We start from the raw sequence: 15,039 nt of genomic DNA on the forward strand, positions 1-15,039 counted from the left end.
ACTCAGCAGCTAAAGCTACTTACTAAAGATTTGGAGTTACTGAACCTTCTCATTTTAGTGAAATGCTCATACAAAATGTTTTTCGTCCTCTGATTTATATACCAAATAAGAGATAACAGCAATGTCAACTTCTGCCCAATGCATGGTCTTAACATTTTGTTGGGTTCAGCAAATAATCTCAAATTTCCGTAGCGCATTCAGCCTTTACCTTTCTCCTAACACCATCCGCACAGGTAGCAATTACAGTGGTGGTTCTGTAATGTAGATACCTATTTTAAATCTCTAGGAGAATGAATGTGAATAACATTTCATTTTTTTGCCAACAGCTACATCCACTGTAATATAGTCATATATTTCATTGCTGAATACAGATGAAATTAGTGTATTTATGAGTGACGAGCTCCGCATTCCTTTACTAGCCTCAAGACCAATTCTGATTCTTCCTTGGAGTTCTCTTCTGTACTATTTGCTATCCACAACATCACGCTGAGACCATCATAAATGTAGCTGTTGTGTCTAAGCAGATTTCACTGTTGGCTACTCTTTAGATAAAGTATGTTTGATAACTTTTTAAAACCAAAGTACAAGGCATGTCTAACCTCTGCTCTGCTTGCATCCATGGATTGGATTGCTTCCAGTCCCTGGCTTTGCCAAGGCCACATTGCAGAAACTGTTTGGCCTGAGTTTCTGTAAAATATTGATTGCACTGAGGGAAGGCAGCAAACTCAAGGCGTAGGGAACAGAGGAAAATTTCTGGCATAATCTTTGCTAAAATACTTTTTTCTATTTAACTCTCCAGGCGTCCATTTCCACCAGGCGATCGAGTTACCTTTAATGGAAGGGACTGTCTCTGTCAGATGTGTGCTCAGCCAATGTCCTCCAGTCCAAAAGAATTGTCTGCCTCAAGCAGTAAGTGTGCCATCTTCTTTCTGAAGCCTCTCATTTTCTCAGGCTCATCAACATTTGGTTGAAACTAATTTAATGCAATCTTTTGGGGTTTTTTATTTTTCTTCACCTTTAGAAATTTGAGCTATCTCTGGGAACCATCTATTTTTCTTTCTTTCTTTTTTTCCCCCTTTCATTAAAAGCGTCTGGTACTACAGGTCGGAAGAGACACTTACACATTTCAATATGAACAAATGACTTTTCCCTAATGACTGTTTTTTTTTAAAAGGGCTGATTTTTCTTTTATAGGCACTGGAAAAGTATCTAATTGATGAAATCTGAGGTTTCAGAGTTGATAGATTCCATTTTTTTATGTATAATTGTGCAGGTTTAAGTATTCAAAAGCGGACAAAGTCAGAGGAAATTAATTTTCTTCTACTATTTAACACTTTAATTAATTTATCCTTTAAAAGGAGTATCGCTAGGATTATGTTTCCAGTAGACTGATACCACAATGATACTGTGATCAGAACCTCAAGAAACCATTACAAGAAAGAGAGAAAGCAAGCTAAGGGGGAAGAGAGAGAATGAAGAAAGTTTGGGAGGGAAATTAACTTGGTTTACTGTTGGATTTTAATGCTTTTAAAAGATAATTTGTAAATTACTGATATTAATCTCCAGCTCTGGTAGTTAGTTTTTAAAATCTTTGGGGATTTCTGATTCTTTCTCAGACTGCTGGATTGTACTCAGCACTCTAATGTGTCATGACTTATTCAGTATAGTTTTATAATTCAAAATTGCCGTAGATTTCCTTGTGACATTACATAGTTTTCCACCAGTGTTGGTTTCCTTCAGGGAGGCACTGTGTATTTTGTACTGGTACTTGGCTTTGAGATCCTAGGATTATAAAGTGCAATGTAAAGGCAAAGTTGGATAATGTTTGTGCTCAGTGGATGAGGCAAGTAAATCTCAGGTTATCTGATTTGCCTGACGACATGTAATCAGACACTTAGTCAAGTGGAAAACGAGAGACTTTTTTTGTGATCACGCCTTTCTGTTTGTTAAGTGATACTTTTCCACTATAAATGTAGATTTGGAGCTGAAAATGCACAGGCCCAATTAGTTAAGGGAGAATTTAGGAACCTGAAAAAAAAGCCTTACAAGACTTACAAACCAACATAGAAATGTATGAGGTACTTCAGGCACCCAGACAATCCTTCTGAGACAAAGGAATGATGTGGAAATTGTATTTGAATTACTGATATTTAGGAGACAGAATTGGCAAGGAACTGCAAGGCATAGGGACCTTGGACAGTACTGACGTTCTTTTTCTAAGCATGTCAGAGCACTGGTTCCCAGGCGACTGGTGTTCAATGACAGAAGTATCTGGATCACACTACATCTGGTTCTCAAACAGCGGCGCACTTGTCCAGCAGCGTGGCCGCTTCCCGGATACGTGACTCCAGGGGCCAAAATGCCCCCTAGCAAACGATGGGATAAAATTGTCTGATAGTGAGCAAGCAAAAGAGCTGGAGAGTCGCTTCCTGATAGCCATAGTCTCCAATTGAATTGCTTCTTGGGTTCCACACTGAAGTCTTAGGTAGCAAGGATTATAAAACAATCTTTCCTGCTACTTGTGATGAGATTTATTATGTTTTTTTAGTCAGAATTGGGTCCTGCTGGGCAAACTGCCTTACCAATACATGCAGCAAGAGAGCTCCTGCTTGTAACAGTTTAGAGTGTACTGCTTCGAAATCTGCTAGTACCTGCCACTGTGCATCTTTTTCTTTTATGGAGAAAGACTTGTAGGGAGATATAGTACAGAGTTTCTGGTCATTTTAGAGCAAAACTCTCCAAAACAGAGAAATAAAAGTGAGACCAGCATGTGTTTATAAGTTCAGAAAAACTCAATTAAAAGAATACTAATGAAGCGTCCTCTGTCTTCAAAGATATGCCAGCTGCTGCTTTAGCTTTGTGCAAAAGTTGACTTAAATACAGAGAATTCTTTCTTGCTGGCACCGAAGAGTAAATTTTAATTAGTGTAAGCTGTTCGAGATTGCTTCCACATCTCTTCTGCTGGCTGAATCAGACACATCAATTTTTTCTAATGCTTTGCCCTTTTTTTAAGGGGTGTTTTTTTTAATGCAAGTTCTTTTAGAAGAGAATCTCATTCATACTATGCACCTATTTTATAGCCTATATTGCTGTCAGTTTCCCCTGGTTACTTCCAAGTAGATTACTAGCCGAGGCTTTCCTTAAAACAAAGTTGGAAGTGAGGAAATTCAATACACTGAAAGTGTATCAGGTTTGATTGGTTTATGTAATGTAAAAGGAAGCCTTCTGTTCACTAGAATGTCTGCATTAATGTTGACCTGCTGTTTTCTGATGTCTGTTACTTCACATAAAGGAAAGGCTTATTGACAGCTTTTCTTGGATGATTTCAAGGAAAATCAAATGCTGCTAAATCCAGGGGTTAACATCTTGAATAACGTGAACCTGAATATTATTACACTCTTTTATAGTGCACACCAATGAAAATCAGAAGGAAAAATACTGACTGATTAATTTTCTTTTTTTTTTTTTTTGTTTAATATTAGTTGGTTCCGTGGTACTTATTTACCTTAATTATATTAATAATATATTTCTTTCACTGCACGTATATTGCCTGGAACAATTATAGCTATTTTCTTGAAGAACCATTTCAGTGACTCCTTCTTTTATTTTAATTTTCTAAGGCAGTCTTTTTCAGTATACAGATACTATCGAGTAGTCACAATTCATGATTTAGTCAACTCTGTTCCTTAGGCACTGCGAGATGTACACAGTGCGCTAGCTTTGGGATTCTCATTCATTCATTTCATTCAGCAGGAAATCTAATACAAAATACCTATAAACAGCTTTGCAGACAAATTAAATGGGTGGTGTTCTTTTTTGTTATTGTTTTATTTCATATGACAGTTTGATAAATGAGATGTGATCTGTAAAGCAAAGTAACTGGGACAGATGCAGAGCAGCCCAGAAGCAGGGGACAGCTAGACAACACTGACTGGAAGTGTGATGTTGATGGCTTGTATAGTTCAGGGTTTTCAAGAATCTGCCAAAGACGGGAAGTTATTTTCTTTGGGTCCCAATAAAGGAGTCATGTAAGTAATGTATCCTGGTAATTACTATTTATGTTTTAAACAATGTCGAGGTTTTGTATACAACATCACGATTGCCTAGTTTGTATTATCTTAAACTCTTTCTACTTGTATTCTAGCTACATGCTAACACACCTGTCTTTGTTATGGTCCATATTGTCCCTCCAGAGAAGCAATTGTGCAGGCATCTATTGCTTCTAAATTTTAGGCAAGACTGCAGCTTGTGTGCTTGGCTGTTTGGTGATGGATGCCCTGCTTCCCCACCCTCCCCCTTCCCTTGCATTTTATCTTCTTTTAATTAAAATCTCCTGTATTGTATCTCTGTTCCATGTATGACAGCCTTATTTCACTGTCCCTCAGCATTTTTTATCGCATATTCAGTGGACTGTTTTTGAAGGTCACCTTTAAAAATCTGCAAATTACATGGGCTTTTTCCTACTTTCATGCTGTAATTTAGAGTGAAAAAGAGTCAAAGCCAAAGTCAAACGTTTGAAGTTGTTGTTGTTACTATTTTATGTTTTTTGGCAATCCATGGTTTCTTGTTTCCATGTTGTCAGAGGAGTGATTATCTAGTGCTTACTTCCCTTGGACCTGGGAATTCTGAGTGTCGCTTTCTGATTTTTTTCATACATGTTTTATGTATCGGGGTAGGTACTTTGCTAGTATGTTGTGGTTATAGACAAATTGAAGATGTTATGGTGCTTAGATGATGCAGTCCTAAGTATTGTACTGCTGCCTGAGTCTTACCTAGTGATGCTAAAGTCATAAAAATTAGAAAATTTGTGTGGTTTTAACTTGTGTAAGGAGAAGTGCAAGAACCTAAAGTCTGCCTAAATCCTTATTCGTCATCCATGTTAGGGTTAGGTACCTTTGAAAGAGTAGGGTGAGCTTTATAAATACATCTTTCCAGCATTTCAAAGTATTTTATTCCCCTAGTGGCCAAATGAGTAGTGGCTGAGGGTACACACTGGATTTCTATTCGCATTAGTGTGCGAAGCAGAGGCAAGTAGATTGGCCACATTAACAGGCTTACCTTCTCTGATACTTCTCCATTAGGGCATCTTATCAGTGAATTCTCACCAAGGCAGCTGGTAAGTGAACTGATGCGGACAGTTGAGCCTAAAAATCCCTAGTTTAATCAGACCTTCATTTTTAAAAAGTACCATGCTGGCTTGCATTTCTTCTTGAACACACGAGAGATGTGAAAAGTACAGGTGAGAGCAGAGCAGCCATAGAGAGATGCCCCACACTAGGGGCAGGCACGTGAGGTGGTGCCAGCAGTCTGTGCTGGCAGAACTCGAACCAGCGGTCTTCTGGCTCAGGGATCATCTTTGAAATTCTGAAGGACGACGTGTCTTTGAACACAGTTTAATACATTTCCCTCTTCCTCAAACAGAGATTTTTTTTTTTTGCCTTAGGCATTCCACTTCACTATTTCCATGATAAAGCACTTCAGTAATAAGAATGTTATGTTATTTCTCTACCTGACATTGAGCCCTTTCTCTGTTGGTTCCTTCTCTGAGTGCTGGTAAGGAAGTTTTAGTTATTTCTGATTACCTTTTTGCTCCAAGGTTGGATCATTTTAGTGATGTGCATGAACTAATTAAGAAATTGCATTTCAAATGAAAAGCAGGCTTTCTAGATGGATAGCAAAACCCTCCCTATCCAAAAGAAACTAAGTGTTACAATCACCTAGCAAGAGTTTTCATTTGAAAAATCCATCATCTTTTAAAATGACAGAGACTTTCACAGCTTCCTCTTCTTCAGTGAAATAGATACTTGTGTCCTATACATGCCGAGATATCCAGTGATGACACTGTTTGGAAAGAAGCATGGGGAAGATATGTCGACTCCCCTTTCTTTGTAACAGTCTCTCCTGTGAGTAAAGAGCATTGCACTACAGCCAAGAGGTGGACCGGAGTTTTCAAAATGGCCAGTGCTACATGTGCATAAATAATTGTTGATGCAGCTGTTCCCCGGCCAGCCGGCGTCCACGTGGAGATTTCACAATACTGTTTTGCATGTTTGTCCTTGTCTGTTTTGCACATTATGTTCTGGTTCAAAGAATGTTAAGTTCTCTGGGACAAATGCTTTCATGCCTATCAGTACAGAGCCTAACAGAGTTGGATCCTGGCTCACAACTGGGGATCTTAGCTCTATTGTGGTATAAAGAATAAGCTTAATCCTTAATGAACTTGTGGGAGAAAGATATCTTTGTTAATTATTCAATAGCCTTATCTCTTCAAATAAGATGCAGTAAAGCTCCCAGTAAATATCTGAAACTTCCAACAAGGTTTCTGGTAATGCTGAAGTAGCGCAGAGCCACTATACCTTACCTATTGAAGAAAAAGGTGAGCAAGAAAAGATGGGGATCATCTTTTTGCCTCACTGCACTGAAAGTGGACGGGGAAGTGAGGTTGTTTTTGAAACAAGGAAACATCAGAACGGAGAAGAAGCAAATCTGCTTTGCAATCCTCCTTTAAAGACTCTCTAATTCTTAATGCAGTTTTATGTTTGGGACATAGCTGTCTTTTCATTAAATGAAGATATAGGTGATTGTTGCCAGTATTCAGAAATAATGTCTGAGCTGATTTGTAGGCATCACAAACTTATCCATTAGAAGTTAGCCGAGTGGATAAAATGGATGCAAAATTCCTTTTAATCTTAGTTGTTGTGAAAAGTTTACAGCTAGGATTTGTGACTGTTTAGCCACATTTGACTCAGTTTTCATTATTTTGTTCTTTATCCTTCTTTCCTGAGCTGTCTGAAAACTTCAAGTCCATAGGGAAGACACACAAAGTGAAGGGGAAGAGTTGGCTAGCTATTTGTAAGCAAGATGTCTGCAGTGATTTTTTGGCTTTAAAGGGTATTAAGCAACATCCAACACATGATTTTGAGCTCATTCTCAGGAAATACCCTACAATTTCACACTGTGTGTCAAAGCGGCATAGTATATATAGGTATTGTACAAATACTTGGCACAGATGTGGATAGGCCTTAGTGTAAGACACTGAGCCTAGTTTTGCCTTAAGGGCTACACACTCACAATATCCATAAACTTCAGTGAATCCACTGGGGAACTTAGATGGGCTCAACAATTCTGGTTTTGAACATGAATTTTTAAAATGTAATTTTTAAAATCCTGTCCATAATTTTGAACCTTAAGGGTTTAATATTTTTTGTGTGCTATAACACAAAGATTTTCTTGTTTCATAATTCCTGGCTTATCTGCTAAGGATACAGAAACACTCACATATCTCTGTGCGTTCAAGCCTGCATACCTATGTTTAGGTACTGGAGATTTAGTTGAGGATTTGGGGGACTTGACAGAAGGGGCTCATGTAGTCCTATATACCTTTCTTTTTTTTTCTTTTTTTTTTTTTTTTTTAATTTACCATAGAATAAAGATATACACAGATGTCATTATGGATTGATTTCAAACACTGTGATTTAACTCACTGATTTTAATCATGGTTTACCTAAGAACGCAGGAAAGCTTGATTAAAATAATTGATTGTAACCTTGTTTTACATTCAGATTTTTAATTATAAAAGGCTAATTGATAAGCATGAGGATATTCCATATCTGTATACATTTACTTAAACTAATATAGCTCTGCATAAATTTGTCATATTCTTTAACATCTGTATTTTTCCCTAATGACTGTTTTTGCTCATGATTTATGTCAAGCTCTATTTGAATCGAAATTGAAATTTAATTAGAATGCATAAAATAGCATTGTGGATTTTTTTAAATTTCAGAAACTACCTGAAATCTGCTAGACACATGAAGAAAGTAAATGCATTAAAATATATTTTAATTTTAGAGCTGCTGATTTGTTGAGGGTCTGTAGCTTATAAAACTATTTACTTTGGATCACCATGTTCTTAAAGATTTTAAAAGTGGCAGATCTTATCATACCTGATTTTGTTTATAGATAGGAAAAAGAAAGCAAGTTTCTTCTCTGTGTTTTCACATACCATTTGGATTTTTAACTTTGATTTAATTAAAATTAAAATTTAAAATTCTGATTTTAAATTAAATCCTTGATTTTTAAATATCAGTATTTAATTCTCCTTACTTTAATCTAAATTTGATTGTAATAACCTTGCAGGGCAACTACATTTATGACTCAATATATTGAGCATACAGTAGGTCTAAAATTTTACCCTGCCCCCTTTTATAAGAATAAAATAAGCAAATCAACATGCATGAAATGAAACAAAAATCAGAGAAATGATGCAAACGCAAGCACAGTTCCTTTCCAGGAAAAGCCATTAGATTACGCCTAAGAATATGCAGCTCTTCCCTTGATAAATCCTTCCAATGACGCTGGCCCATTTTTCCGAGTACTCCAAGAAGACTTATTCTTTTGAAGAATTTTTGCAATTTTTGAGGCATTTTCATAATTTGAATTGCTTTCTTGGATTAATTTTAGTCCTTGCTTATGTTTCATAACAATGGCTAAATTAACTTGAGTAGCCTGCATTTACTCAGCTATTTCTTATTTTATGAGGACGCGTATTTTCATTGCTGCTTTATAATGCATCGCCTTAGAATCTTCTCTGGAAGTGTATGAAGCACTGTTACAGACTAACTTTTGGGTGATGGAGAGCAGCAACTGTATGGAGAATACAGCTGTCGCAGGGCAGGAAGTTTCTGATTTACGAGTTTTCTATCAGAAAGTGTTCCTTCACAAAAATTACTGTTTTTCAGGAAGGTGTTTTCAGTCCAGTTTGCCTTTTTCTATTGTATACTTTTGTGTTACATGTAAATTGGTCAGAAGCAATTGTGAATAGACTATACAGGTGTACTGAATAAGTGTTGGTTCTTATTTGTCTAAGCATAACCCTGTCATGAACCTGGGATCAAAACATGTCCATCTCCTTAACTTTTACTGGAGAAGTACTAATCAAAAGGTAATTCCAAAGAAAGTTCTGGGGGAAGTGCAAGGAATTGCTCAGTAAATGGGTGTTGCATGAGGAGGCATCACTAGCTTGGAAAACACAACTATTGGAGGAGATTTCCAGAGCTAAGAGTATCTGGGAATTGTGATGTTCAGCAAGCCTGCAAAGTAGTAAGTCAGGAATCAGAGGTCACTTAAAAAGAATGTGAAAAGAGAATTAGTTGTTAGCTGGACCTTAGTTTGCCATGGGTTATCAGGGCATAAAAACCTTCCTAAAAGTTGCTGTATGTTTCATTCCTATTGTTGGAGTTTGTACCCTGTTTGAATTGCTTGTTTTCCAAGAGTAACAATAGAAAATTACCCAAAATAGTTTGCAGATGAAGAGACACAATGTGCTATCCATGAGCTGGGTATTAAACAGTGAAGCTCGTTTGCTAACTGAGCAATTCACGTGGGGTATGTGAATTTGAATTCAGCTGGAACTGAGTACTGAAGTGTGGTAAAAGAAATAACAGGGTAAAGACTAGCCTCAGCTTAGGTATTCCTGGCTGTGGTTTATACTTCAGAGTAGTTTTACAGCTGGGACTCTGGGGGAGCTAAGCTGGGGGAAAAAAAAAAATAATCTTTATCTTTCTTTTACAGAATAATTAAAAACTCTTCTCTTGGTTTGTAGCACGTCTGCTCTTTCTTCCTCCTCCTATTTCATTCACCCTTCAGTTTTCCATTCAGACACCTGTAACATGGGTTTGAAAAAGGGACCGAGGCTGATGTTGTGGAAAAAGGCTGACTTGGTGGTACGTTGCTTGCAGGGGCAGTTTGCAGGAGTAAGAGGTTAAAAGGTCAATTGGTTTGGCCTCCTTTGGGAAGCAGGTGTAGAAAGATGTGGAAAAAAGGGAAATTCTCTTTCCTTTTCCTGTGTAGAAAACTAACACAAATGCTTACAAAAATACAGAGGGAGAAAAAATAAAAACTCCTTTGATAAAATAACGTCGTCTTAACAAATTAGAGTTGGGGAAGAGCATCCATCTTTCCAAATCACTTTAAATTACATCAGATGATGAAAGAGCTATTTACAGTAACGATACATCCAAGATGTGTATTAACCTGTTTCTTAAAAAGGCAAGTCAATGTTAGGCACTCACAGATGGTTAACAGGGACTTGTGTTGCAAAGAATTCCAGTTCATGCCATTGTGATGTCTTTCCATATTTAATCAACTAAAATAATTTTATTTTCTTTAAATATTTATTTTGAAAATATCATTTTTTCCCAACTTGCCATTTATAATAAACTGTGAAAGTTATACTCCACTTCCCATGGGAAATTTATTTCCCTCCATTGTATGTGCCCAGCCTCTTATTGTTAGATTGCAGAAGTACAAGGCTGCCCGCATGGGTTTGTTTTGCCTTTAGCAAAAGGGCAATAGTGCATTTTGTTCTGACAAACATTTCCCATCCTTGCATTGGCAAAGAGGAAGGGTCTGGCAGCAGATTTCATTGCAAAATTGAGTTACATACTCAGATCTCAATCCGGGATGTAAAATTCCCAATATTGTATGTCCGTCTCTGACTTCAGAACTCATCACTGCCCTGATGATCAAATGGTTATGCTTTAAACTTTGAAAGCATTTATCATACTGTAAATGGACAAAGTTAGTTTGTATTTTTAGCTTTGACAGAAATATCTTGATGATCTGGAGGAGCCTGCGTGATACCGCCAAAACTTTTAATTTTAAAACAAGCTTTTAAAAGTCATTGCCTGATCTGTGGTTAAATGGTGACTGAGGAAAAACTCTGGTCTTCCTAACTATATGAGAAATTATAATTGTGCAACCTTCAAATTGCCACAGAAGAATTATTGGGATGTGAGTTGCTTTTCAGGGTGGCTAAGAGTTGTTTACAATTAGAGATTTCTTGACCTTGGCTTCAGTGATAACATTTGCTTCTTTCTTCACTTCCAAGTCACTGTTCCTCGTAGCTTGCTCGGTAGGTCCAGCTATGTTTGACAATGTATTTCTGTGTAAGTCCAATGGAAGCTTGTTTGTTTGTTTTAAAAATTAAAATACTAATAAAAATCCCCCTGATATGGCCCTGCTTTACCTGTTTCAGGGCAAAAGCCTTCTGGTGCTGTCTTTATAAAACTTAATTTATCTGTGTTTTATAGGGAGGGGAACAGTGACAAAAGGAATATAAAAAGAGTATTAACTCCTGTGACTCGTAGGGGTTGTGGCAGCTTCAGACTTTATCTAGACATGCGTTACTAGTGGCCATCAGGATTGAAAGGAACTTTTTGGTAACTTAATTATGCATCATTAGATCAGACTGCGATTAGTGCTGTTCACCGAGCTAACCGTGCACCGAGCAGAGTTAGTATGCTCATGTAAAACTCTCCCTGCCCATGACTTTGCATAACCATGTTCATTAGGGCTAAAGCAGGTAGAGGTGTTTTCCCTTTCCTAAGTTATATGGGGTGAGCAGAGAATGTGAAATAAAGATATAATTGCTAGTAAATTTTCAAAGCAATCCAAATGGGAGTGGGTAAAGTTATATGCAGTGTGCTTAGGGTTAATACAGCTGTGTCAGCTCCGAGCCCACTGCCTGCGCTGTGATCAGGGCTCCCTGCTATTGGCTGCGAGCAGGGGAGGGAGGCAAAGGAAGAAAATCCACCGCTTAATTTAGGCAGTGACGAATGGGTTGCTGTGCAGGATGTTTCACTCCTGGATGTCTGGGGTGATGCAGACGCTAAAAAGGGAAATGCATTTTCTCATCGCATCTTTACAGGCAAGGTGTCATGGATGGCAGCTCACCCTGGCCTACATCTTTTGGTGAGGCTGCTTAAGGTGCTTGGGGGGTGGAGGTCTTAATCACATACAATATCAGTGCTGTGCTACTTCCCCTTGTCCTGTACCCCCACTTTTCCATGCTTTTGGGCTGGCTGACTCCACATCACAGCCCTTTTGTCCGGGCATTGGCATTTGGTTTTGTATCTGGACACATCAAATATGACACCCTTCTGGGCTATTTTATTCCAGAGCCGTAGCTTAAATACGTTAGGATATATCTTCAGATTGAGCAGGCCTAGCCAGACTATGTGAAAGACATAATGTATGTTTAAGCATCTCTTGCAGAGAATTGTGTAAGAAGCTTTTGCTTGGCTAAAAAACGGTGCTGTCGGCTAATGCTGTTATGAGAGAGAGTGAATTCAATTTTTAGACACAATGTCTGAGCAAGTGGACATTGCTTGCGGAGGCTGCAGCTGCTGGCGTCACAGGCAGCCCAGGGAGGCTACATCGTGATTTGGGTATCTATAGGTCCAGTGCTCTCAGATACAATCTTTTTTTCCCTGCTTAGGATGGATTTGGGGGGGAATACATTATTTTCCTGACATTCCTGGACAACCTTCTAATCATCCTGTCCTTATTGAAGTCATACTGCAGTACTTTCATTGAGAAATGGCTGTCATACAGCTGAAGATTCTGGGCATGGACAGCATGCGTATGAATATGTGTTACTTCCTATTTCTTATGAGAATCAGTGCCATGGAGTGTCTAGTCTTAAGTCTTCCTTCAGCTCAAATGTAATTCCACATAGTGTTTTTTGTGGTATACTTTTCTTTAGATCATAAGTGCATATAGGAACTGTATTGCTCACTCTGCATTTTAACTAGTGCTCTGCACTTTCCTCCTCCTCTTTGTTATACTGGCACAGCTGAATGTGTGGCTGTCCAAGGAATGGGAGTAGGGAAGAATCCAGGTTATATGACAAAAAGAAAGCAGAAGGCGGCTCAAGATCAAGGGGCGCAGCCTGTTAGGCCCAGTTAGGAAGCCAGAGAGAACCATGGTGGGAACTATTGCACAAAATTTTGGGAAGGGTTTTCAGATTTCTTAGTACAAGTCTGCTCTGGCATATGGTTGTGGACCACTACTCTGACCTCACGGCCCTTTTGTTTGCAGCATGTGCTGGTTATAAGTTAGGCTGATGCAGATTGTGCTTACTGTGATACCGAGATCCAGCCTGCATATGCTGTGTGCTGATGACATTCAGCCAAAGGCTTTAATGTGCCTCATGCAGGCCTGAGATCATAAATGGCTTTTATTTGTAGAATTTGGATGAACAAATGGTCTTTTCTTAGCCCCACCCAGCCTTATTTGCTTTCTATTTTAGGAGATAATGATAATTGCTAGCTTTTCATGTATATACCCGACTGTGTTGGCAGAGTTAAAATCAGATTTAGTTAAAAGCCATCTCAGCCTAATAAGGCAGTACTGGGCTATTAGTTTACTTTGATTCTAGACATTCAACATATCAGCGATATTAGCAGAATGGAAATAATGATGTTAATTTACTCTTGCAAAACACTTCAAGGAACCCAGAAAGAGTAAGTAAATGTCATTCTTACTACAGAATAATGAAAGCATGTTATCAACCCCTTGTTTCACACATGAGCACAAAAGGAAGTGCAACACCACCACCTTTGGCTTACAAGAAGCAATTAAACAGGTAGAGATACTTCACAGATCCCTACTTCCCCCATTTAACTGGTTTTGGCACCAATAAAGATACTGGACTAGATAGACCTTTTGTGTAAGGTAATTTTTCTATTCTGACTGCTTCAGAAATTCAGTTAGAAGCACGACTAAGTGCTTTAAAAATCTCTTTCTTGGTTCCATATCTGAGAAATTTCAGCTTCACGAAAGCTTCTTGGATAAAGCTGAAAAAAGCAGGGAAAATATAGCAGATTTTTTGAGGGATTAATGTAACAGGGAATGTATCACAGTTTGGCAGGACCCCAGGTCGGGAATGTGGAAGCTGGCACACTAGGGAGAAGCAATAGTGCTAGGAAGATGAGAAATGGGTGCTGTTTAAAGCTGCAGTTCAGCACCCACTGAGCCTGGAGGAAAGATCCCATTCGTTGTCACAATCGGAAGGCAAATTGCATGGTTTCAGATTTAGCATAAGAAACTGCAGGCTGGAAGGGACCTCAAGAGATGATGCAGTATCCCCTCAAAACCAAAGGCAAGATCAGCATACCAAAGCCATCCTGACAGATGTTTGCTTGTCCCGTCCTCAGCCCCGTGCTGCAAATTCCAGAGCCTCCCTCGGTGACCTGTGCCAACCTTTGCTGTTGGTACGGAGTGGCACGGAGCCTTGAGCTGGCGCGGAAGAGCAGAGGGATCCATTATGTGCTGTCAGTCCTTGTCATTTCATGATTTCAATTTGTAACATTTGTCCTCTAGAGCAAAGTCCTGGTATTAGGACATCTCAAGGTTGCTTTTCAAGTCCAAGTTGTGTCAACAGTCTGTGACTTGCATTTTATCACAAGATACCATGGTGCTTAGTCCCATTTTTAAAGGGATTTGAGAGAAGAAGAACGCTGACAGAAAGAGGGACACGCTGCAAATGGTGACCTGGATAGCAGGAACGCACAGCGTGTATTTGGCGCTCCCTTGGCCCATTATCCAGGAAACAAAAGTGAGGCCATTTGGTGTCAAGAGAAGTGTGTCTCCTCTCATTACCAGTTGTGATAATAAACTTGGACTCGCCCTTTTGCAAGGTGTGGTGTTGCCTGGGCTGTAAACCCATGAGGAGCTGAAGGTTTTCAGGCTCTACCTGTTCAGTCAGCTTGAGCAGTGCAGCCAGGACGATCTTTTCCCTGGTGCTTTAACTGCTCAGATTGCTCTGTTCCTGGTGGGCTCAGTTTGTTGGTATTTCTTGATGTGCAGGCGTGTGGAGAGGATGTTACGTTCACCAAAGGAACACTGAGTTTGGGGATAATAAAACATGGAAAATCCTTTGTTCCAGGCTGTCTCCCCTGTGGCTTTCATGTGTGCCTCAGCTGATGGGCATTCCCTTGCTGCTTCACTGGTCCAGGCCGTCCCTTCCCTCAGCCCCTCTGTCCCCAGAGGCTGGGCGCAGAGGCTGTAGCACAGTCCTTGCAGTTCAGTGCTGTCTGCCACATCAGTCTCTTCAGATCTTACCATGTGCTGAATTGCCCCTTACCAGGAAATCCCTTTGAGTGTTTTATGTTTGAATGGAGAGGAATGGGAGCTTGGGGCTGAGCCAAAGATTTCTGATGTGACATGAGACATTGTGGCATCCTCCAGGACAGA

General features: G+C 39.2%; 1 protein-coding gene across 1 annotated transcript in view; it reads left to right on the forward strand.

Moving 5' to 3' along the window:
- The window catches only part of ABLIM1 (actin binding LIM protein 1), a 109,877-nt gene that overhangs the window by 17,389 nt on the left and 77,449 nt on the right, over positions 1-15,039 (forward strand). Inside the window, exon 3 of the mRNA XM_082309773.1 lies at positions 800-909. Coding sequence (XP_082165899.1) covers positions 800-909 — 110 coding nt within the window. The remainder of the gene's footprint in view (positions 1-799; positions 910-15,039) is intronic.

The sequence above is a fragment of the Platalea leucorodia genome (assembly GCF_965183815.1).
Source record: "Platalea leucorodia genome assembly, chromosome: 4".
In the NCBI taxonomy this organism is placed as follows: Eukaryota; Metazoa; Chordata; class Aves; order Pelecaniformes; family Threskiornithidae; genus Platalea; species Platalea leucorodia.